At 41.7% G+C, this 24,338-nt stretch overlaps 2 protein-coding genes across 2 annotated transcripts in view; both read right to left on the bottom strand.

Annotated features, from left to right (window-relative positions):
• Positions 1-24,338, bottom strand: part of PTPRN2 (protein tyrosine phosphatase receptor type N2) — a 1,208,901-nt gene that overhangs the window by 476,982 nt on the left and 707,581 nt on the right. The gene's annotated exons all lie outside the window — the stretch shown is intronic.
• LOC143782059 (uncharacterized) lies at positions 5,712-10,170 on the bottom strand. The gene is made up of 5 exons (XM_077269158.1): positions 9,488-10,170; positions 9,338-9,406; positions 8,950-9,142; positions 8,633-8,789; positions 5,712-8,512 (listed from the first exon to the last, which is right to left on the bottom strand). The coding sequence occupies exons 1-5, from the start codon at positions 9,557-9,559 to the stop codon at positions 7,276-7,278; spliced, it is 1,728 nt and encodes a 575-aa protein (XP_077125273.1). The 5' UTR covers positions 9,560-10,170; the 3' UTR covers positions 5,712-7,275.

Below are 24,338 nucleotides of genomic sequence, written 5' to 3'. Positions count from 1 at the left end.
TTTGAAATACGGAGAAGCTCTGAAGTGTTCTGTATAGAAGGGGATTATTAACATGATCGGCACCAACTATACCCTGGAGCTAAGATATTATCATTTAACTGCATCCGCACATTGCCAAAATATCTATGGACCTAAAGTGAGAAGGACGATCCAACAGAAATTCAATGAAACCGTGCTACAATATTTCCCGTCGTATCCGAGACGACCATTCATGCTCCATGATATAGAACAGTAGGAATTTATGTTTAGAAGAAAGCATTGAAATGTAGGGCTGTTAAATAGAGATGAGCTGCAATACCAAGCACAACCTGTGAGCAAGGGTGGTGCCGTCTCTGGAAAAATACAGTAAGCATAGATTTCTTATATGCTTTATTTCACATACACTTTTTGCAGCATTTTCTTTCAACAAAAAAATACACGTAAAAAGGATTTTGTTATTGTGTTGGTTTTTTTTTTTTTAAATATTGTGTTTTATTATTTGTATTTTGCTGCTATCTTTCCTTTTTTTTTTTTTTTTTTAACAATTTATGACATTCATAGATAATGTGATTTAAATACTCCTCTTAGAATCACATGATATGCCATGTGAAAAATTCAAAAAGTCCCAAAAAATAATATAACGATGTGAGCAGAAATAGGGACAATGCACACACAGGGTGGTAAAGTTGAGATAAGTTAATAGATGGCTGAGGAGTGCTCATCTTTATGGGCTGTGACAGCCACAACTCCCTCAAAAGTATGTAGGTATCAACTGCTGTGGATGGATCCTCAGCAAAATAATGGATAAGGCTAGTTTCACACTAGCGTTTTTTTCAATACGTCGCAATGCGTCGTTTTGGCAAAAAAACGCATCCTGCAAAAGTGCTTGCAGGATGCGTTTTTTTCCCATTGACTAACATTAGCGACGCATTTGCGACGCATTGACACACGTCGCAACCGTCGTGAGACGGTTGCGCCGTGTTGTGGCGGTCCGCCGGGAGCAAAAAACGTTACATGTAATGTTTTTTGCTGCCGACGGTCCGCTTTTTCTGACCGCGCATGCGCGGCCGGAACTCCGCCCCCACCTCCCCGCACTTCCCCGCACCTCACAATGGGGCGGCGGATGCGCTGGAAAAATGCATCCGCTGCCCCCGTTGTGCGGTGCAGAGAACGCTAGCGTCGGTAACCTCGGCCGACGCACTGCGACGGGCCGAGCCCGACGCTAGTGTGAAAGTAGCCTTAAAGACATGATATCCACAGATAAACTGCTGCACTGTGGGATACAAAAAATCTTCACACAAGATATGGTGAAAAAAGAGAGGTATAGTTTATTTGGCCAAAGCGTTTCAGAGCTCTTCCATCTCCATTTTCATGACAAAACTACAAGAAAAGTTAATGCATCTCATTTTGTACCATATCTTGTGTGAAGATTTTTCTGTTTACAGCAGCGCAGCAGTTTATTTGTGGATTTACCCCAAAAAACGCTATAAAGCAAAGCACATCTGCTTCCCAAGAAGCACACGCGCCAGGTGTTTAGCATGATCGGTGGGGAGGTCTCAGGACCTGGACCCCCTCCATTTTACAGGTCATTTCATGCCTGTCACAAGCTAGAAAACAAAGTTTATGTACCAGGTCAAAAACAAAAAGATTTGCAATAAAGAGGTGATCTATTTATAGAAGTGTTCCCTATAATTAGGCCGGAGACACACTGGTGCGAGATACGGCCGAGTCTCGCTGGTTAAAAGCAAGCTGTGGCACTGGCACTCCGGAGCGGAGCGTGCGGCTCCATGTATTGCTATGCAGCTGCACGCTCCGCTCCGGAGTGCAGGTGCCACAGCTTGCTTTTAACCAGCGAGACTCGGCTGTATCTCGCACCAGTGTGTCTCCGGCCTTAAGGTTATAATGGTGCCTATATTAGTGCTGGTCAGATCTCCTGATATCACCCTTTTAGTAGTTTCCAAAATTCCCCAAAAATAACAAGTCTGCAACATCTATAAAGGAGAACATTGACAGCTGGGTGTTGCCAGTTGGGGGTGTGTCTCCACACAGTCTGTCACTATCCAATCAGTGCAGTCAATCTGTAGGGACACACCTCTTTGCCAAACAGAATGGTGACACCTAGTCCTCAAATTATTCTGTTATTTTACACAATAAAAAAAAGATCCAGAAGAAGTGTCCAAAGAGTTGACAACAGATGGAAGAACGTTGTACTTGTTTGTAACCCCAACATTTTGTCATGAACCTTAGAGTAGGTTCTCACGAGCATACTTTTCATCCGAGTGCTGTCTGTGAAACTCCAGACAACACATGGAGAGTATTAGGACCAATGTTAATCAATTGAGCTGTTCAGATGACAGTTTATTTCATTGACTGAATCTGAATGAGAAAAGAAATTGCAGAAAAAAAATCTGATGCTACAGTATAACATCTGTTTTTTATGGATACATTGCAATGCTTTAACGTAGGGAACTGTAAATGGCTTCTTAATTACTAAATAAGCTATCCTATGAAGATTTTTATTTAATAAATTTGTGTACTGTATAAGTAGTATATATGTTTTAATACACTAACCTAACACTGTTTTCTCCAGGATCCAGGGTCGTTCATCTCCGCTTCTGAGTGACGTCACCGCTCTTCAGACTCTCCGGCTCACTCTCGGCTCTATACATGAGCCGGAAGTCTCCTTTATAATGTGAGTGTTTGGGGCCTTGCTCTGACACTCTATAGTCTTACACTGTAAAAGAGACTTCAGGGTCACACAGAGAGCAGTGTGTCCCCCGAAAGTCTGAAGACTGGTGACTTCATTCAGGAGCAGAACGGGGGGAGATCCCGAAGAAGGTGGCGGGAGGTGAGTATATAACACACACTATACTGCATAAACATATAAACACATTTATGAAAAATTATCTTCATGGTAAGGCTTCTTTAATACAATCGGCCTAGGTTTCTGCAGGAAATTCTGATGATTTTTTTAGATGTTCGTGTGAACCCGGCCTAATGGTATTGCTCTACATGCCCCTTCAGAGAACAGAGGGGCCCCACAAATAAGGGCTTATTCAGACTTCACATATGAGAAAATCAGTCTCCTAGTATCATCAGTGATTCTCCGTGTTTCATTAGATTTTCATTAGCAAGTGCTCCTACTAATGCTTAAAAGTTGACAATATCAAAACTTTTAAAATTAATTAACAGTGTTAAATAAATACAAATATATATATATATATATATATATATATATATATATATATATATACAGTACAGACCAAAAGTTTGGACACACCTTCTCATTTAAAGATTTTTCTGTATTTTCATGACTATGAAAATTGTACATTCACACTGAAGGCATCAAAACTGATATAACACATGTGGAATTATATACTTAACAAAAAAGTGTGAAACAACTGAAATTAAGTCTTATATTCTAGATTCTTCAAAGTAGCCACCTTTTGCTTTGATGATTGCTTTGCACACTCTTGGCATTCTCTTGATGGGCTTCGAAAGGTAGTCACCGGGAATGGCTTTCACTTCACAGGTGTGCCCTGTCAGATTTAACAAGTGGGATTTATTGCCTTATAAATGGGGTGGGATCATCAGTTGTGTTGAGCTGATAGTCCTACTGAATAGACTGTTAGAATTTGTATTATGGCAAGAAAAAAGCAGCTAAGTAAAGAAAAATGAGTGGCCATCATTACTTTAGGAAATGAAGGTCAGTCAGTCTGAAAAATTGGGAAAACTTTGAAAGTGTCCCCAAGTGCAGTGGCAAAAACCATCAAGCCCTACAAAGAAACTGGCTCACATGGGGAATGCCCCAGGAAAGGAAGACCAAGAGTCACCTCTGCTTCTGAGGATAAGTTTATCTGAGTCACCAGCCTCAGAAATCGCAGGTTAACAGCAGCTCAGATTAGAGACCAGGTCAATGCCACACAGAGTTCTAGCAGCAGACACATCTCTACAACAACTGTTAAGAGACTTTGTGCAGCAGGCCTTCATGGTAAAATAGCTGCTAGGAAACCACTGCTAAGGACAGGCAACAAGCAGAAGAGACTTGTTTGGGCTAAAGAACACAAGGAATGGACATTAGACCAGTGGAAATCTGTGCTTTGGTCTGATGAGTCTAAATTTGAGATCTTTGGTTCCAACCACTGAGTCTTTGTGCGACGCAGAAAAGGTGAATGGATGGACTCTACATGCCTGGTTCCCACCGTGAAGCATAGAGGAGGAGGTTTGCTGGTGACACTGTTGGGGATTTATTCAAAATTGAAGTCATACTGAACCAGCATGGCTGCCACAGCATCTTGCAGCGTCATGCTATTCCAACCAGTTTGCGTTTAGGCTGGTTTCACACTTGCGTTTTTGAACGCATGCGTTTTTTTAAAAAAACGCATGGTGCAAAAACGCATGTAAACGCATGTAAACGCTGCGTTTTTTTGACGCATGCGTTAAACGCGTGTGTCCAAAAAACGCAGCGTTTACACGCGTTTACATGCGTTTTTGCATGCGTTTGCGTTTTTTTTAACATTTTTCCAAAAAAAATAAAAATAAATAAAAAAAAACCCAGACACAACCAATGGGAATAGAGAGGGCGTATATGATTGTCTCTCAATATATTGACCCTAGGGGAACAGAAATTTTCAGAGCTTGCTACTGTTTCCGGTGTCACGATGGATCTTTCTATGGATAACTTTTATTTCAAACTGGAGTTCAGCTTCAAGATTTTCATTGCCTGTGTTTTTGCTTGGGAGCAAGACCGAAACCGCCAAAGATGGAGAAGGAGACAGCGTCGGCGTTTTTGGAGGCACCCCATCATTGAAGTGCGTGAGAGCCGTGGAGCATATCACACGCTCTATGCGGAGCTGAATGCCAACCCGGAGAAATTCCAGGATTATACCAGAATGTCTCAAGATTCTTTCCGGGATTTACTGGCTCGTGTTGAAGGATCCATAAGGCGACAGGACACACGGCTCCGTAGAGCGATTCCACCTGAGGAACGTCTGTTAGTGACATTACGGTACGTTCCTAAACTAAACCAATGACCGTCAACTTTGTTGTTATGACATGTTTTCTATGTTTTTTTTTTTTATTATTTATTTTTTTTAAAACACACCATTAGAGCCGATTTTTAATTTTTTTTGTTTTTGTTTCTTTTTCTTCTAGATTTCTTGCCACAGGAGAGAGTTTATCTTCCCTGCACTTCCAATATCGCCTTGGAATCTCAACCCTCTCCGGAATTGTTGTGGACACCTGTCGTGCGTTATGGAATGCACTCCGTGAGGAGTTTATACCCGTACCCACCGTGGACATGTGGCGGGAAATTTCAACGACATTTTTGAACGTGTGTGATTTCCCAAACTGTTTAGGGGCGGTGGATGGAAAGCACATCTGCATTGTCAAACCGGCCAGAACCGGATCTGAGTTTTATAATTATAAAAAATATTTTTCGGTAGTGCTTATGGCAATAGCGGATGCGGAGTGTCGCTTCATCGCCGTGGATATTGGAGCTTTTGGCCGTGGCAATGATTCCCAAACCTTCAAGACCTCGGATATGGGCCGTCGGTTGTATGGCAACAATTTTAATTTTCCCCCTCCACAGCCTCTCCCCAACACTCAAGGCCCACCGCTGCCATTTGTTATGGTTGGGGATGAGGCCTTCCAAATGTGTGAAAATCTCCTGAAGCCCTATTCTAGTAGGGACTTGGACCACACTAGAAGAATATTCAACTACAGACTGACCAGGGCCAGAAGAACCGTAGAGTGCAGCTTTGGCATTCTTGTTGCTAAATGGCGCATTCTTGCAACAGCCATCAATCTAAAAGTGGAAACAGTGGACGAGGTGGTCAAAGCCTGTGTGGTGCTACACAATTATATAATGGCTAAGGAGCGACCCCACATTGAACTTGATGAACCTGTTGCACACCCATTGCCTGATTTTCAGCATCACCCGATGCGGTCAACTGCAGCCGTTGGTCTTATGCGGGACCAATTTGCGGCCTATTTTGTGTCCGATATTGGACGTGTGTCATGGCAGGACAATGTTGTTTAAATGTCCTGTTGTATGTTTATGTTTACCAATTATTAAACACTGATAAACATTTTTCTAATTAATAAACTTTTTTGTGTTCACCATGTCTAATATCTTTTTCCTCTCTAAACAAAGGTTGACCAAAGATGGGCAGTAGATATGTATATCATATTTTGTAATCCAAAACCAGGAGTGGGTGATAGTTGTTGAGGTAATAAATTTTAAATTTTTCATCGTAATTTACCTATGTTGCACTCCCTATTTTGGTTTTCAAAGAATGATATAAACCACGGGCCCCATACTTATAATAATGGTACAAAATTTTTATTTATTTTTATTTATTAATTCTAATATTGTTGACGTCATTGCGTCAAGACTGTCACGGTCTCTATATCCATCAAGTCAAGTGTAAGCAATAATAAATTCATGATAAACATATACATGATCATGAATTCACAATTTCTTACACCTGGCCTGGTGAGCATAGATATGTAGAGTGTGAGAACACTTGTCCCATCTGTTTGACAACCATTGTCACATAATGAGCTATATAGAATATGGTGAATATACAAGGCAGTAATCAACTTAATCGGTCAGGTATATATTTTGACATATGACCGGTTCAGTTAAGTTCTGAACTTGATTTCCACCATTTTCTCTTTGTACAGTGACACTACACTAGGTACAAAAATAAAAGAGTATGGAAATAAGTACTATTTTTTTGGCCAACTCATATCTGTATACTAAAGAAACACATATAGATGTTGTCTTGTATTTTATACTACTGGAGATATGTGTAGGCCAAAAGAATAAGTGTGTGATGAAGTTTATTGGTGTGTATTGAGAAAGGTGATAGACACAATAAACCAAACATAATTTTTTCAAATAAACTTTTTTTTTATTGAGGAAAAAGAAAACAAATTTATTTTTTGGTACCGCGTCGGGTTGAACCACGCCGGCTTGGGGTTGAGTAACGTAACTGGGGGGTATTCAGAACTGAAGCCTGGCTCACCATGGAGGAGGCAGAGGTGGCAGGAGAATGGGCAAGAAAACTTGAAGGGTCTGGAAGTTCGGGGATGGGGCTTAAAACATGAGGGGCTTGAGACACACTGGAATGTTGAGACACATCGGTAGGTGATGGGGGAGGAATAATCAAAGTTTTTTGTTTTTTATGCGTTTTGCCAGTTTTACGTTGGGTTTTCCGGGTTGGGGGAAGTCTTCTTGGGCTATGTTGTAAAGTGTGGGCGGGAGACACGTCAGGACCCGGCTCCACACAGTCAGTCTCCATTGTGGAGCGCTCGGCAATGTCTGAGTCCAATGGGGGGAAAGATAAACTCACGCCTGGGTCCTGGTGCCTCGTTGGGGGGGGGGGAAACAAAAACCCTTCCAGGATCCTGGTGCCTCGTTGGGGGGGGGGAAACAAATCCCATAACAGTGTCCTGCTGCATTGCTGGTGGGGGGGAACATAAAGCCATGGATGTGTCCTGCTGCATCAGGGTGGGTCCTGCCTGGAAAGGTATGGCTTGGTCGTGCTGCATCATGGGGGGCCCAGGGCGATACGCCATGGATGGGTCCTGCTGCATCGGGGGGTGTCCTGCCAGGAAAGCAACGCCTCGGTCCTGCTGCATCGGGGTGGGTCCGGTCCGGTATGCAACGCCTCGGTCCTGCTGCATCGGGGTGGGTCCGGTCCGGTATGCCAGGCCTCGGTCCTGCTGCATCTGGGGTGGGCCGGTCCGATATTGCATGGATGGGTCCTGCTGCATCGGGAGGGTGCCGGCCCGATAAGCCATGCCAGGGTCCTGCGTCCTCGTGGTGTCAGCGGAGGAGGTCCAAGCCGGAGCAGCGGTCGTCACGGTGGTGGCGGTGGGATGTCCAACAGCACTCGTCATCGTGTTGGCGCTGTAGTGGAGTACACCTGTAGAGGGAATAGAGGTGGCCGTGCAGTGGTATGCAGCAGAGGTAGGAATAGTGTTTACTTGTGACAGTGACGGCACAGTTGGATAGGCCGCCACATTACGACTCTGACTCTGCTGCATAGCCTGCACAAAAGCAACATTGCAGGCCTGCATCACACTCAGCTGGAGATCAGGGCTAAGGTGTTCCGACATGCCCTCTAGGATTTGATTGAAAAAATGATGAGCTGGCTTATTGAGGTCGGCTTTCAATTGATCAACGCTTTTGGCGACATCCTGGATGCGGCAATTTAAGAGATTATGGTTCACATCCATTCTGTCACCTAAAGCCTTGATAGCATCATGTAAAACCGAGCTCAAGTGTAAAAACTCGGGCATGAGGGACCTATCCGAAGCCCTCTGTCGCTGCCGGGATGAGCCCGCCAAAATGGGTGCAGCGAAAGAGGACTGCGAAAGGGGAAGACCTGATGGGCCAGCCCCCTGGTCTCCAGTGAGTGTGGAAGACCCACCTGGTGCTGCGCTGCTGGATGGCTGTGACGGGTCCGTGGCTTCCGGCTGAAGGACCGCTCCAGCACCTGTGGCGACAGTCGTGCAGTGTGTGCTGTGAAAAAACAAAACAGAAAATTAATACCAAACTATAACAAGACGGTACATCCTGTGGAATTAAAAGTGACAGATTATGTCAATGCAATACAACCGGAGGCATGTGAGAAATACTTACGTTCTCATGAGAAGGACCGGTCTCAGGAAGGCCAACACACGGTGGTATTTGTAGAGCCGGTGCCTTGCTCCGGAACCACTAGCTGCACTCTTCTCTGCACGTAGGTCACAGTTGAAGCGGTCCTTCATGGAACGCCAACGTGTCCTTACTTTTTCCACTGTGAAATAACAATAAAATATAATGGTCAGAATAAGAACTTTTGGCCGTGCTCTTGTGACTGTGTGTGATGACAGAAACTACGAAAAGTTTCTTTCATCACACACAGTCAAGTGAGCATGGCCAAGGTCTGTTGCTTCACACTACCGTGCAATACTTACCAAATGCATTACGGACCCGTGGCGTGGAATTCTCCCAGCCATCCCACAACGCTTGGGCCACCTCACTCCACAAACGATGGAGAACAGTATTGACGGCGTGCTGTTTATCCCGGCTGTCCCACAACGGGACTCGCTCCTGGACCAGACTGATCAGCAGGTCATTATCAATCCGGTCGTCGTCCCGTTGTGAAACCTAAAATTAAAACAAAATCATTTAAGTTTGCTCAACCACATTTGTAAAAAATAAGACACGAAGATGAGAAAGGGCAGGAATATGAAAGACAACTTTCAGAAAAGGATGATATAAGAAATATGTATAGAAAAACAAGGGTACAGAAAGGAAGTTAAAAGAATATTACAATAAGGACAGTCTGCCTGGTATACATACCCGCTGCCGTCTTCCACCTGGACCTTGACTCCGCTGCTCAGTACCTCTCTGTCCCTCTGTTGAAGTGCTCTATAAAATTAAAAAAAAAAAATTGCCTCATGTGTCGATGTGACAGTCAATACTTACCAAGCTGACGTACAAAAAACATACCTCGCTCACGTGATCCACTTCTGATTGACGTGGCTGGAACTCCTCATCAGACGAGGAAACCGGAGAAGACATTCTGATGCGTGTTGAAAGAAAAAAAATAGAAGAAATTAGGAGATGTAGATCCAAAAAATTGAAAATGAATGCATTGGCTAGGATATACTCACATTGCTCTGTGTCTTGTCCAAGAATGCGTCCGGGCAGGGTGCTGTCTTCTTTGGAGTCTGATGAGAAGTGACCAGAAACTTCCCCCCACCTTCCCTTTATAACCTTGCTGCTATGGGGGAGTCTTATCAGTGTCTAGACATCTTTATCTACAGTTAATTCAGTGGTGCCAAAAAAAACGCATGCGTCAAAAAAACGCATGCAAACGCATGCAAACGCATGTCAAAAAAAACGCATGCGTCTCCATTGACTCCAATGCATTTTTTTGTCCAAAAAAAACGCATGTAAACGCATGCGTTTTTTTAGGAAAAAAAAACGCCCCTCAAAATACTACAAGTTGCATTTTATAAAATGAACGCATGCAGTTAAAAAACGCATGCGTTCACAAACGCGTGCAAACGCGTACACCAAAAAACGCATGCGTTTTCAATGTTAAATATAGGGGAAAAAAACGCATGCGTTTTTTTGGTAAAAAACGCAGCGTTCAAAAACGCAAGTGTGAAAGCAGCCTTAGTTGGACCATCATTTATTTTTCAACAGGACAATGACCCCAAACACACCTCCAGGCTGTGTAAGGGCTATTTGACCAAGAAGGAGAGTGATGGGGTGCTACGCCAGATGACCTGGCCTCCACAGTCACCAGACCTGAATCCAATGGAGATGGTTTGGGGTGAGCTGGACCGCAGAGTGAAGGCAAAAAGGCCAACAAGTGCTAAGCATCTCTGGGAACTCCTTCAAGATTGTTTGAAGACCATTCCCTGGGACTACCTCTTGAATCTCATCAAGAGAATGCCAAGAGTGTGCAAAGCAGTCATCAAAGCAAAAGGTGGCTACTTTGAAGAACCTAGAATATAAGACATAATTTCAGTTGTTTCACACTTTTTTGTTAAGTATATAATTTCACACGTGTTACTTCATAGTTTTGATGCCTTCAGTGTGAATGTACAATTTTCATAGTCATGAAAATACAGAAAAATCTTTAAATGAGAAGGTGTGTCCAAACATTTGGTCTGTACTGTATACAAAATATATATATATATATATATATATATATATATATATATATATATATATATATATATATATATATATATATATACATATATAGTAAATATAAACAAATAATACTGTCCTTTTTTTCAATTGTTGAAAACATTATTCTTATTTGATAGATCCCCTAAATGCAAAAAAAGCCTGAGCTGGTATGTCACTATCCAAAAGGAGAAACATTACCCCTTAGACCTCAGTCCAGAGCCTCTCACCTAGCCTAATCAGTTTTCATGCTTCGCACTGACGAGGGCCAACAGCCTGAAACACCGTTTCTAAGAATTGAGATACTGATTTGGCTCATATCTTAAGTCATATTGCAAGACTCGTTAAAGGGTTGATTGTGACTTGTAGGATCGCTACTTCCAACACGTGGCGCTATAGAGTTCAAGTCCTCTTTTTCTCTGAAGAGGCAATTTGCATACTAACTGCAATATAGAATTTTATTTGGTTACTTGCTATATAAAATGCATGATACAAGAGAACAGGACATCTTATGCACCGGTATTGAAATGGTTTATATATTTATATGAAATCTATATCTCAGATAAAATATATAGTATATCTCAGAGATGAGCAAGATCAAATCATAAAGTAAAGCTCTGCACACTGAAAAGGTCCCTAAATAAAACATAGACAGCTGTATTCTGTCTTTAGCAGCCCTTCTGTATCTCCGTATTGACCCTCGTAAATCCACAGGGAAATTTGTTATAGTTCCTAAGCAAATTTTTGGTGAGTAAAACTAAATAAAACATATAATGGTATTGTGGCTGAGAGTTTAGTTTAAAAGGATATTTCACAAATATACCTATAAAAACACCACATGGCCTACAATACAACTGATAAAAGGATATGACAAATACCATTATATCTCCTTATGATTATTGTCCATTGTTAGGCCTAGAATTAAGTTAATGAATTTTGGACAAGGCCCAAAATTCTTTTTTTTTGTCTTTTACAGTCTTTGCAAATATTTAGTGGGGAAAGTATCATGTTTTGCTAAATTCCGCAAAAAAAATGTGCCAAAGGAAACTGGAGTACAAAACATCACTCCAAGGGGTTGGGACTGGAGTAATGATTTTTTTTTTTTTTTTTTTTAAAGTCGCATTTCATGACTCAGTCGAAAACTTCTGATAAAGCCACACTGATCTGAACATCAGAAAGATAACTAAGCCTTAAAAGTCAACTCGAAAAAAGGCTCAAAAACTTTGATGAATTTTTTGCAAATCAAAAAGTCACTAATAGAGGGGTGTTCATGCCAAAAAACTTTTGGAAATGTAATGATGAATCGGGCCTAATGTGTTTATTGTTCTATACTAATGCATATGTTTGGACAAAATCCACTCCTAGAGCACCGAGATGTCGAAGAGAATAAGTGGCCATTGCAAAAAAGTCAATCATATGGTGCATTTGTGCATTAGTATAGAATAAACACAATATTTTCATGGTAAAACAAATGTGGTTGGTTTAAAGCTATTAGAGGAAATATAAGACTTTAAGACTTGAAGAATGGAAACAGGATCATATCTATATATATAATTGTCTAAGGGGTACTTCCGTCTTTCTGTCTGCAACTTCCATCACGGAAATCCCACGTCGCTGATTGGTCTCCCCAGCTGCTTGTCATGGCTGCCACGACCAATCAGCGACGGGCACAGTCCGATTAGTCCCTCCCTACTCCCCTGCACTCACTGCCCGGCACCCGCATACTCCCCTCCAGTCACCGCAAACACAGGGTTAATACCAGCGGTAACGGACTGCGTTATGGCGCGGGTAATGCACTCCGTTACCGCTGCTATTAATCCTGTGTGTCCCCAAATTTTTACTATTGATGCTGCCTATGCGGCGTCAATAGTAAAAAGATATGTTAAAAATAATAAAAAAACAAAAAAAGTCTATTCTCACCCTCAGTCGTCGGATGATGCGCTCGCGCCCACCGCCATCTTCTGTTCCCAGAGATGCATTGCGAAATTACCCAGAAGACTTAGCGGTCTTGCAAGACCGCTAAGTCTTCTGGGTAATTTCGCAATGCATCCTGGGAACGGAAGATGGCGGCAGCCACGTGCATTGCCAGGACTTCGCTGGATCCCTGCGGGTGTATATAACTATTTTTTATTTAAATTTTTTTTTAACAGGGATATGGTGCCCACACTGCTAAATACTATGAGGGCTGTGTTATATACTACATGGCTGCTAGATATTGCGTGGGCTGTGCTATATACTATGTGGGTAATGTTAGATACTACATGGCTACTGTATACTGCGTGGGCTGCCATATACTGCGTGGGCTGCTATATACTGCGTGGGCTGCGTTATACTGCGTGGGCTGCTATATACTGCGTGGGCTGCTATATACTACGTGGCCTGCTATATACTGCGTGGGCTGCTATATACTGCGTGGGCTGCTATGTACTGCGTGGGCTGCTATGTACTGCGTGGGCTGCTATGTACTGCGTGGGCTGCGTTATACTGCATGGGCTGTGCTACATACTATGTGGGCAATGTTATCTACTTTTTGGGCTGTGTTATATACTGCGTGGCCTGTGTTATATACTACGACGCCTGTGCTATATACTGCGTGGCTGCTATGTACTGCGTGGGCTGCGTTATACTGCATGGGCTGTGCTACATACTATGTGGGCAATGTTATCTACTTTTTGGGCTGTGTTATATACTGCGTGGCCTGTGTTATATACTACGACGCCTGTGCTATATACTGCGTGGCTGCTATATACTGCGTGGGCTGTGTTATATACTGTTTGGGCTGTATTAACGCATCGGGTATTCTACAATATGTATGTATGTTTGTATATAGCAGCCACATAGTATATAGCACAGGCCACATCGTATTTGTCTGCTATATACTACATGGCTCCTATATACTACGTGGCCTGTGCTATATACTATGTGGCTGCTATATACATACATACATACATATTCTAGAATACCCGATGCGTTAGAATCGGGCCACCATCTAGTATTTTATAAGCACTGATAAAACTGTGGGCAACATGTATCAGACACTGGCTGTACGATCACAGCCATGTATATTTGACTGCAGCGTTTCAGAGAAAAATATACTTCTAATAACCACTGGGGACCAAGCAGCACTGTGAACTAGTCGCACAGGCAAGTCCCCGGTGGCTTCACTCCACCGCTGACAGTGACTGACAGGTCTCTGCCTATATGCGCATGTGGGCAGAGGCTTGTCAGTCACTGTCAGCAGGCGGAGAAAGGGAGAAGCCGCAGGACACACACCTGAGCGACCAGTCATCGACGTGGCTCGGGCCCCAGTGGCTATTAAAAATATGATTTTCTCTGAAATGCAGCAGAGTTTCAGAATCAAACATATATGGCTGTGATCGTACCGCCAGTGCCTGATACATGATGCCCAGGGTTTGGGCAACATGTATCCCCTGTCAGGTTCTCTGTAAAGTGTAACTACAATCTCAAATTTTTTTCAAACATATTGTTTGCTTTTAAATGTCTTACAAATTTGTGGAGGTCTGGGCTAAAGGTGGCGCTACTTTGTTACTCTAAAGTGTCCTCCTCCTCCTAATACTTAGGTTGCCAAACTCATTTTTAGCTTGTAACAGGTGACAACCACATTTTTAAAGGAATAATTAGAAAACCAAAAAGAAGTTATAATAATAAAAACTAAAATGTGTTGTTAAATACCAAAATCACCGACACATCAATTCTCTTTATTTTAGAAACCGACCTAAAGTCCTTTATTATCACAGTTCATGAATTTACAGTTTATTCTGTAAATGATAATTTTTAATGAATTGAATAATCCCTTTTGTGCTTGGCAATCGCCACCTAGCCTGCACGGAGCATGGCTAATGCGGCCAATTAGTCAGTGCAGTTAGCTGACTGATTGCAATAGCGGTTCAGTGGACCGAACCAAAACAGAAGACCTGAATCCACTCACCGGTTTGACACTTTCTGACAACTTATTGTCTATTCCTTGTGACTGACCCTCTGGACTTTCATGACTTGGCATTTTGTCCTTTCTCCCATCTTTCTGCTATGAACCTGAATGTTTAGGCCTTAATCTTCCCTCTCTCAAATCGATGCCATAAATGGAACCCTACATCAAAGGCCAGATCCCTGTCTAGGGGTTAAAGGGTGTAAACCAGGGAGCTCCTGTACTCCAGGCCAGATCCCTGTATAGGGGTTACAGGGTGTAAACCAGGGAGATCCTGTACCCCAGGCCAGATTCCTGTATAGAGGTTGCAGGGTGTAAACCACGGAGCTCCTGTACCCCAGGCCAGATTCCTGTATAGAGGTTGCAGGGTGTAAACCAGGGAGCTCCTGTACACTAGGCCAAATCCCTGTATAGAGGTTACAGGGTATAAACAGGGAGCTCCTGTACCCTAGGCCAGATCCCTGTATAGAGGTTACAGGGTATAAACCAGGGAGCTCTTGTACCCTAGGCCAGATCCCTGTATAGAGGTTACAGGGTATAAACAGGGAGCTCCTCTACTCCGATAAGTGGCAAGTATAACCATGGACGCCCACTTTAGCCCCTTCCCGACCTGTGACACAGCATATGCGTCATGAAAGTCCGTGCCAATCCGACCTGTGACGCATATGCTGTGTCACAGAATGATTGCATCCCGGCAGGTCGGGTGAAAGGGTTAACTCCAATTTCACCCAACCTACAGGGACAGGGGGAGTGGTACTTCAGCCCAGGGGGGGTGGCTTCGCCCCCCCCCCCCCCCCCGTGGCTACGATTGCTCTGATTGGCTGTTGAAAGTGAAACAGCCAATCAGAGCAATTTGTAATATTTCACCTATAAAAAGTGGTGAAATATTACAATCCAGCCATGGCCGATGCTGCAATATCATCGGCCATGGCTGGAAACCCTGATCTGCCTCTGCCACCGCCACCAATCTCCTTCCTGGTCCTCCGTCCTGTCCTGTACACTGCTCAGCTCCCCTCCATCCTCCTGTCTGCTCCCTCATCCTCCTATCCTCTCCCCACGTGCTCCGATCCACCCCCCCATGCTCCAATCCCACCCCCTCATACTTACCGAGCCTCCCGGTGTCCATTCGTCTTGTCCATGGGCGCCGCCATCTTCCAAAATGGTGGGCGCATGCGCAGTGCGCCTGCTGAATCTCCCGGCCGGCAGATTTGTTACAGGTACATTTTGATCACTGTGATAAAACTTATCACAGTGATCAAAATAAAAAAAATAGTAAATGAACCCACCCCTTTATCACCCCCATAGGTAGGGACAATAATAAAATAAAGAAAATATATATTTTTTTCCACTAGGGTTAGGGTTAGTGTTAAAACTAGGGTTAGGGTTAGAATTAGGGTTAGAACTAGGGTTATGGTCAGAATTAGGCTAAGTGTACACGGTGCGGATTTGGCTGCGGATCCACAGCGGATTCGTAGCAGTTTTCCATCAGGTTTACAGTACGATGTAAACTTATGGAAAACCAAATCCGCTGTGCCCATGGTGCAGAAAATACCACGCGGAAATGCTGCGTTGTATTTTCTGCAGCATGTCAATTCTTTGTGCGGATTCCACAGCGGTTTACAGCGGGTTATGGTTAGGGGTGTGTTGGGGTTATGGTTGTGGTTAGGGTTGGGATTAGGGTTAGGGTTGAGATTAGGGTTAGAATTAGGGTTAGGATCAGGTTTAGCGGTGTGTTGGAGTTAGGGTTGTGGTTATGGGTGTGTTGGGGTTAGGGTTGTGATTAGGGTTATGGCTAGAGTTTGGATTAGGGTTAGGGGTGTGTTGGGGTTAGTGTTGGAGTTAGAATTGAGGGGTTTCCACTGTTTAGGCACATCAGGAGTCTCCAAACACAACATGGCGCCACCATTGATTCCAGCCAATCTTACGTTCAAAAAGTCAAATGGTGCTCCCTCCCTTCCGATTAAGACACCTCTTAGCCACAGGTTCATTACCCCTCCACAGAGAGAGAGAATGTTAGTCTAAGAAGAGGTTTTTACAGGTACCCATTCACATGGAGACGTTTATTCTCAGCGAGGAAAGGAAAGCGTAGGACCTGGTATAAGAGAGATGCCCTAAAGTGGCTACCAGGTACACATAAAATTGGCCTTTTTTATGCGCTAAAAGCTCTCATTTTTCATATTTCTAGTGCAGTAATGCAGTTCAGTTTTCATGTTTCATGTTTCAGTGCTGCAGTGTGCTGCCTTACTTGCTTGATTAAATATTTTGTGTCACATAACTCTCTCGTTTAACAGAATAAAAATTCAAAGTTTGAAAATTGAGAAATTTTCAAAATTTTCGCCAAATTTCCAATTTTTTCACAAATAAACGCAAAAATTATCGATCTAAATTTACCACTAACATGAAGCCCAATATGTCACGAAAAAACAGAACCGCTAGGATCCATTGAAGCGTTCCTGAGTTACTACCTCATAAAGGGACACTGGTCAGAATTGCAAAAAACGGCCAGGTCATTAAGGTCAAAATAGGCTGGGTCATGAAGGGGTTAAGTTTACAGATTTGCTACTGTATGGCTTTTTTTAAGATCTTAATGTGTATCTATGTTGTAAAAAAAGACAATAAAAAAGAAATTTCCAAACTAACTAAGGTTAATTCAGGTTGTTAGAATTATTTTCCATCTCTTTTTTTATCTTCTGTATTCTGAAAACCGAACACATAATAGACACAAGTCACAAGAGGTTTATAAGAGGAAACTTTCAAAAATGTTCTCTATTTTTTTCTTAGTATTTTTGATCCAGACAATTGTTAAATAAAACTGGTTATTTGTTCATCTCCTTATGTGCACTTAATAATTCACTTCAGAACATTGTGCTTCCTTTACCCAGAAAACATCAATATTATTTTATTTAATCTGTACGTGCTTGTTACTAACCCTTTAGAATTCAGTGTCCGGCTCTACAGTATTGTTACCATTACATGGCTTTATTAGGGGCAATTATTGGATATATTGTTTGCCTGTATGGTATAATCTTCCTTTTGTCTATGTTTAATATAAGCCTTTTATTGTTCGGCTCAAGGCCTGCGCTTAAGATCCTTTTCTGTTCTTTGTCTGCTCACATTTGTGCTATTTCATATTCAAGTCAATTATCAGCCATTCCTGCTTTAACATAATTAATGTACATATTGAAAATCAAAGGGGCAGAGTGTATACCTATCTAGCGGCTCTTGGCCAAAATTATCAAAGCGTATTATAAAAATAATACATTTAAGGATTTTAATTTTACTTATGGTTTTATGCCTTTAACCTAAATAATTTCAGGAAAGCCAAACATTCAAAAACCTGGGTCGGAAAAATGATCGCAGTTTTGAAAAATATATATATTTTCTTTTTCTTAACTTTTATTCAGGATATGTACAGCAACCGTACAAAGAGAAGTGCCTCCTTTGGTGTAGAACAAAATGCATTTGGAATGGCAGAGTGGCTTTCATCAAAGGAAAGCTGGCCATTTAGTATTACGAAATGTTAGCTTCAATGTTCTCTGTATTTTGAGGGCTCTTTTAACCCCAATATGTAAAATCTTTTTAATTTTCCATTGCAAAAACCAAACTACAAAGAGAAAATATTTTCTGTTAGAGAATAATAGAAGGTATTACGTTAGATATATTATCAGCCAACTACTCTATTTTTATGTGCACCGTCTCTGTCTACTGCTCCACTGGGTAATGCATATTGTGCTGGAGATTTCGCACGGAGGGGCAAAGTACTAAAGTTTAAGAATAACAACTGCAAATATTATGACAGCCTTACAACTTTTTAAAGAAAATTTAGAAAACCTGAAAAAATTTGATAGAAAAGTACTTTTAATCCAGGTTAAGGTTTGGTATAAAATATTAATAATAGATATGGTAAACATGATTTCTGGAAATATCTGGGTATTTTCTTCAATTAGAATAGTAATGGTGGCAACAGTCCCTAATTTTTCGGGACTGTCCCGAAGGTCTATGGAGTTGGTAGAAATGTGCTGACTATGGCTCTTGGTTAAAAAAAAAAAAAAGTACAATTACAAAACTAATGACAGATTGTATCCTTAAGTTAATATTACTGTATATTAGTCATTTATGATGGAGTCGGAGGTTGGAAAAATAGTTGGACTTATCAATTTCACAGTCTTTTTACATCAACTGAGGAACTTGCCCCTCAGACTATGAGGGGTCAGCACAACAGAACCAGACCCCAATCAGAGGACAATAAAACATTCCTTATCTAAGAACTGGTCCAATATTTATGGACATAACTGTTTATCACTCATGGTAATTCTGCTTCATGTCACCTGGCTTATCCATTGTTTTTTGTTTTTGTTTTTTTCTGTGCTATGTTGTGCATAAATATGTGATTCTTCAGAATTTCTTTTAGTCTTTGCCTGATGAAGAGACCTGTGTAGTTTCGAAAGCTTACAATTTGTTACCATCTTTTCAGTTAGCCATTAAAAGGTATCAACCACTGAGGGCTCTCAGTTCTAAATACGGTTCTGATGTAATTTTTCTAACATGATCCCAGTAATGTGTAAAACCATAAAGGGGTGAGGTTTATAAAAGGACAAAATTAATTTCCACCTTAAATCCTATATATGAATTTATCAAACTGGGTAAGGCTGTCTGTTTGTGTTGAAAAAGATAAGGTAGCCAGCTCACCACAATAGCCAGCTCTCCACCAGAGTACGGATCAATGTCCCTGCCAGAGATGGGAAAGCAATAAAAGGAAAGAAAGATATAGCCAGCTGCACGGATTAAAAGTTTTTAAGCTTTATTCGATCATATTAAAATCCAAAGAAACCTCCAATTGTACCCATGAGAAAAACACCAACGCGTTTCTGGTGCATATAGCACCCTTGGCTTGAATGCACTTAAATACTTTCCTATTCAGCAGATACACTAGTGGAATAATGAGACCAATTAATTAAGGACAGTTTTCTTTATACTTTCCATTATTTTCACACCCACTGCTATTTCCCGCAAGTATCCTTAATTAATTGCTATATGCACCAGAAACGCGTTGGTGCTTTTCTCATGGATACAATTGGATGCGTCTTTGAATTTTTATATGATCGAATAAAGCTTCAAAATCCACGCAGCTGGATCTTTCCTCCTTCCAAAGGCCTCGAGTCCCTTGCAGTGGCGTTGATCCAAGCATCGGAGGAGAGTTGGCTATCGCGGTGAGCTGGCTGTCCTCTCTTTTTCAACTCAAATATACAGCCTTACCCAGTTTGATAAATTTATGTATGGAAATGGAGGTGGAAATGAATTGTCCCTTCATCGTCAACACTAAAAATGATTGGTTGCACTTTGTACATAATTGTCTACTGTACTGAACAGTATTATGTACTGAGAGCAGAAATTGTCCACCTTCTTCCACAAAGCTCCAATTTTTATCCTGCTTCACCAGATATAGTCTTGATGTTTAGAACCTTCATCTTTCCAAGGACTACAGGTCAGGAATAATGCAAAAAGAAAGAGTTGAGTTGATTAAAGGACCCCCTGGAAATGTCTCCTCTAATTGTCCTTCCTCTGCACTGCCACATTATTACTGCTGCTAAGCAACTGATCAAACTTATCAGGCAGCTGCCTACTATGCCCGGCACATACCGAGATTGCTCATTAGGAAGTCTTAAATAATCACTAATACAGCTCTGGAAAAAATTAAGAGACCACTGCAAAATGTTCAGTTTGTCTGATTTTTCTCTTTATAGGTATATTTTTGAGTAAAATGTAAATTGTTCTTTTATTCTATAAACTTCTGACAACATGTCTCCGAATTTCCAAGCAATACATTTTGGGTTTTTTTTCTGACAAAGAAAAATGCTCAAAATTAAAAAACAAACAAATCCAGTGCTTTCAGACCTCAAATAACGTAAAGAAAGCAAGTTCATAATCATTTAGAAACAACAATACTAATGTTTTAACTGAGGAAGAGTTCAGAAATCAATATTTTGTGGAATAACCATGATTTTTAATCACAACTTTCATGCGTCTTGGCATGCTTTCCACCAGTCTTTCACACTGCTTCTGGCGCAATAATGTAAGCAGTTCTTCTTTGTTTGATGGCTTGTGACTCTCCATCATCCTCTTGATTACATTCCAGAGGTTTTCAAGGGGGTTCAGGTCTGGAGATTGGGCTGCCCATGACAGGGTTTTGATGTGGTGGTCTTTTAATTTTTGCCAGAGCTGTGTATTTATAGTGAAAAACTATTCATTTCATGGTAAGATATGATAATTGTATCACCTTTAAAAAAATACATGGGAATATTTCCTAATGGAATAATCATGTCACCAGACATTAAATAAGTCTTTTATTATAGATTTCAAGTTGCACATATGTTTTTAGTGTATATCAAAACTTACCATAATTACAGTTTATTATATAATGTATGACTTAACTACTTCATGGTAAAAATAATAAAGCAAAATGTAAAAACATCTAATTGGTTTGGGAACTTTACAACTCATTTGGCTCAACAGACACTGTGCTTAAACCAGAGTGGAGAGGAGCTAGAAGCAGACACAGGCATTCTACTGTAAGTTCTCCTGAGACCACAGATACACTTTAAAGGGAACCTGTCACCCCCAAAATTGAAGTTGAGCTAAGCCCACCGGCATCAGGGGCTTATCTACAGTATTCCAGAATGCTGTAGATAAGCCTCCGATGTATCCTGAAAGATGAGAAAAAGAGGTTAGATTATACTCACCTGGGGGGCGGTCCCGTCCAATGGGCATCGCAGTCCGGTCCGGGGGCCTCCCATCTTCTTACGATGACGTCCTCTTCTTGTATTCAAGCTGCGGCTCTGGCACAGCCGTACTTTGTCCTGTTAAGGGCAGAGCAAAGTACTGCAGTGCGCAGGCACCGGGAAAGGTCATAGAGAGGCCCAGCGCCTGCGCACTGCAGTACTTTGCTCTGCCCTCAACAGGGCAAAGTACGACTGCGCCAGAGCCACAGTGTGAAGACAAGAAGAGGACGTCATCCTATGAAGATGGGAGGCCCCGCACTGGATCACAACGCCCATCGGACCGGACCGACCCCAGGTGAGTATAATCTAACCTCTTTTTCTCATCTTTCAGGATACATCGGGGGCTTATATACAGCATTACAGAATGCTATAGGTAAGCCCCTGTTGCTGGTGGGCTTAGCTCATCTTCGATTTTGGGTTCACAGGTTCCATTTTAGTATTTTAGGAGGTTGGCAAGTTTTCAATTCATTTTATAGAATAACCATCTTTGGATATTTCAAGTCTTCACTATTTTTTGATAACCAAAGTTCAACCCAAATAAACTTAAGATAAACTTAATTATATGAAAAGACCAATACTATTAAAGACTTGCAATATTGGGGGTTCCATTGGAGCCTTTGCATTATGGCCCATGAGCTTCAAGTTACACCACTGATTATAGGATTAAACTTGTGTGCGAAAAAAGTTTTACCTAGATGCATTTCAGTTTATATTATTATTTATTTATTTATAATTTGATTCTCTGCAAATTGAAAGTTCTCCAAAACCTCATATTGCCCTGAAGAGCTACATGAAGCTTTGCGGTCTCCTAGGATTGTGTTAAACCCCATTAAGCTTTTTAAAGCAAACATAGCCTTGGCAATGTTTAAGTGACCTAAACATATATGGCTAAAGTAGAAACAGATGTTAACCAGTGATAACCTACAGCCTCTTCCTCACTCTCTAATCTTCTTCACTGCTGTGCTGTCATACACTATCTGAATAGCTCCATCAGTGTTTTATGGCTTTCTTTCCTTCTCTCTTTGGCTAAGCTGTAAGCTGTAACATACTCTCACTATCCAGATTCACCACAACATGGCTGCTACATTTTCCGCTTCTGCTTTTATACAGGCTACGATAGTCTCTACTGATTGGCCGTGCTATAATGTGTGATTGGATTGCTGCAAGGTATTACAAGGAAGCCCGCCTGGACGTACGTAAGATCATGTGATCCTTCTCTTCCTAATGCCATCTTTTGTGGTGCGTAAAATGACATCAGTGATACATGCAAAGTGAATTGCACATTGTTCAAGTACCCTGGATTTAGGGAATCCTTAAAAATTTGACACAAATTTCATTTCCATCAAATGAATTTGTTTATCTCTAGTATTATCTTATATTCTAGTAAACTGGTCTATGACACAACTCATTGAGTCATAGTCTGGCAATTCTAGAACACATCTCAAAATAATGTAAACTGTTAATAAAGAAATAAGATCAGTGGAGCTGCAGTTATGTTAGTAAAACAGTACGTGATTTTTTTATCAGCACCTTACACTATCCTTGGGGCTACTGACAGGCTGGACTTAGGAGATGTCTATTGGTATCTGGGTAACTACTAGATACTGTTCTTTCTATCATTAAACAGAGTCTCAGTCAAAGACATTGTTACCCACGAGGAGCCTCTAGGGTAACATTTTATCACTGTAATTCAGGGGTTGCTCATTAGCTTTATTACCAAGGATGAATTAAACTTGGCTAAAAACAAATTACTTCTTTATTTGTACTTTTAGCTAAACACAAAAATAGGAAGTGGGAATTGGTGTTGGTGCCATGATTACAAAGACAATTTACCATATAAAACTGTTGTTTATGCACTTGTCATTTATAGTTACAGATGGTCTGCTGGAGATTAAAGTGTAACCAAACTATCAGGTAACTTTATAGAATAAGGTTTCATGTGTGTACATGACGAATAACACTATTAGGCTATGTGCACACGTTGTGGATTTTGATGCGTTTCCGCAGCGCTTTTGGAATTGCATCAAATCCTCAGTGTAGTGCACAAGCAATGTTAGTCATTGGGAAATTCAGAATTGTTGTGCACATGCTGTGGAAAATAATGCGCAGATTTGCAGCGCTTTATTTTCCGCAGCATGTCAATTCTTTTTGCGGATCTGCAGCGTTTCTGCACCCATTGACTACCACTGAGTCATGCAAATCCATAGCAAAACCGCAGGTTTTAAAACATCTGCGATTTTGCTACAGAGTTGCCTGCGAGAAACGCTGCAGATCGAGAGGAGGAAGAGTGTGTGGGCGGAGTATGGGTGGAGACTATGTGTGTGTGCGGAGAAGATGTGCTTGTCTGTGTGCGGGTGTTTGTGTGTTGGCTGTGTGTGTGCGGAGATGTGCGTGTCTGTGTGCGGGTGTTTCTGTGTGTCTGCAGGGGTCTGCGGGTGACTGCAGGGCTGTGTGTCTGTGTCTAGGCAGGCATCGTCACATGGGACTATTAGTCCCATCTGGCTATGCCTGCTACAGTGACAGCTAGCCAGATGATGGGACTACTTCTGTCCCATCATCCGGCTACTGTGTTCAAGTGTAAAAAAAAACACATCCACACATATACACATACAGTACATACAGTATATACAACATACAGTACATACTCACCAAACACCTAGTCCCCGAAGCCCTCAATCACCTGTAAAAAAATAAAAAAATAAATAAACCACCATATACGTCCCGATCTGATGTGAACCATTTAATAACGAGTGTCCCACAACGATCTCCCGTGGAGAGCTATCACATGGGCAGATGTGACCGCTCTCCAGGGGCTCTGGTGATACAATGACAGGAGGTAATCTTCCGCACTGTATCTCTCTGCCGTGAGTTCAGCAGAGTTCAGACTGTAACTTGCAGCACCACTACGTGGGAAAATTCTCACACAGCAGTG

Source organism: Ranitomeya variabilis, chromosome 6 (assembly GCF_051348905.1).
Source record: "Ranitomeya variabilis isolate aRanVar5 chromosome 6, aRanVar5.hap1, whole genome shotgun sequence".
NCBI classification, from domain to species: domain Eukaryota; kingdom Metazoa; phylum Chordata; class Amphibia; order Anura; family Dendrobatidae; genus Ranitomeya; species Ranitomeya variabilis.
Note: the sequence above shows the minus strand (reverse complement) of the source record. Positions and strands in the feature narration are given on the sequence as shown.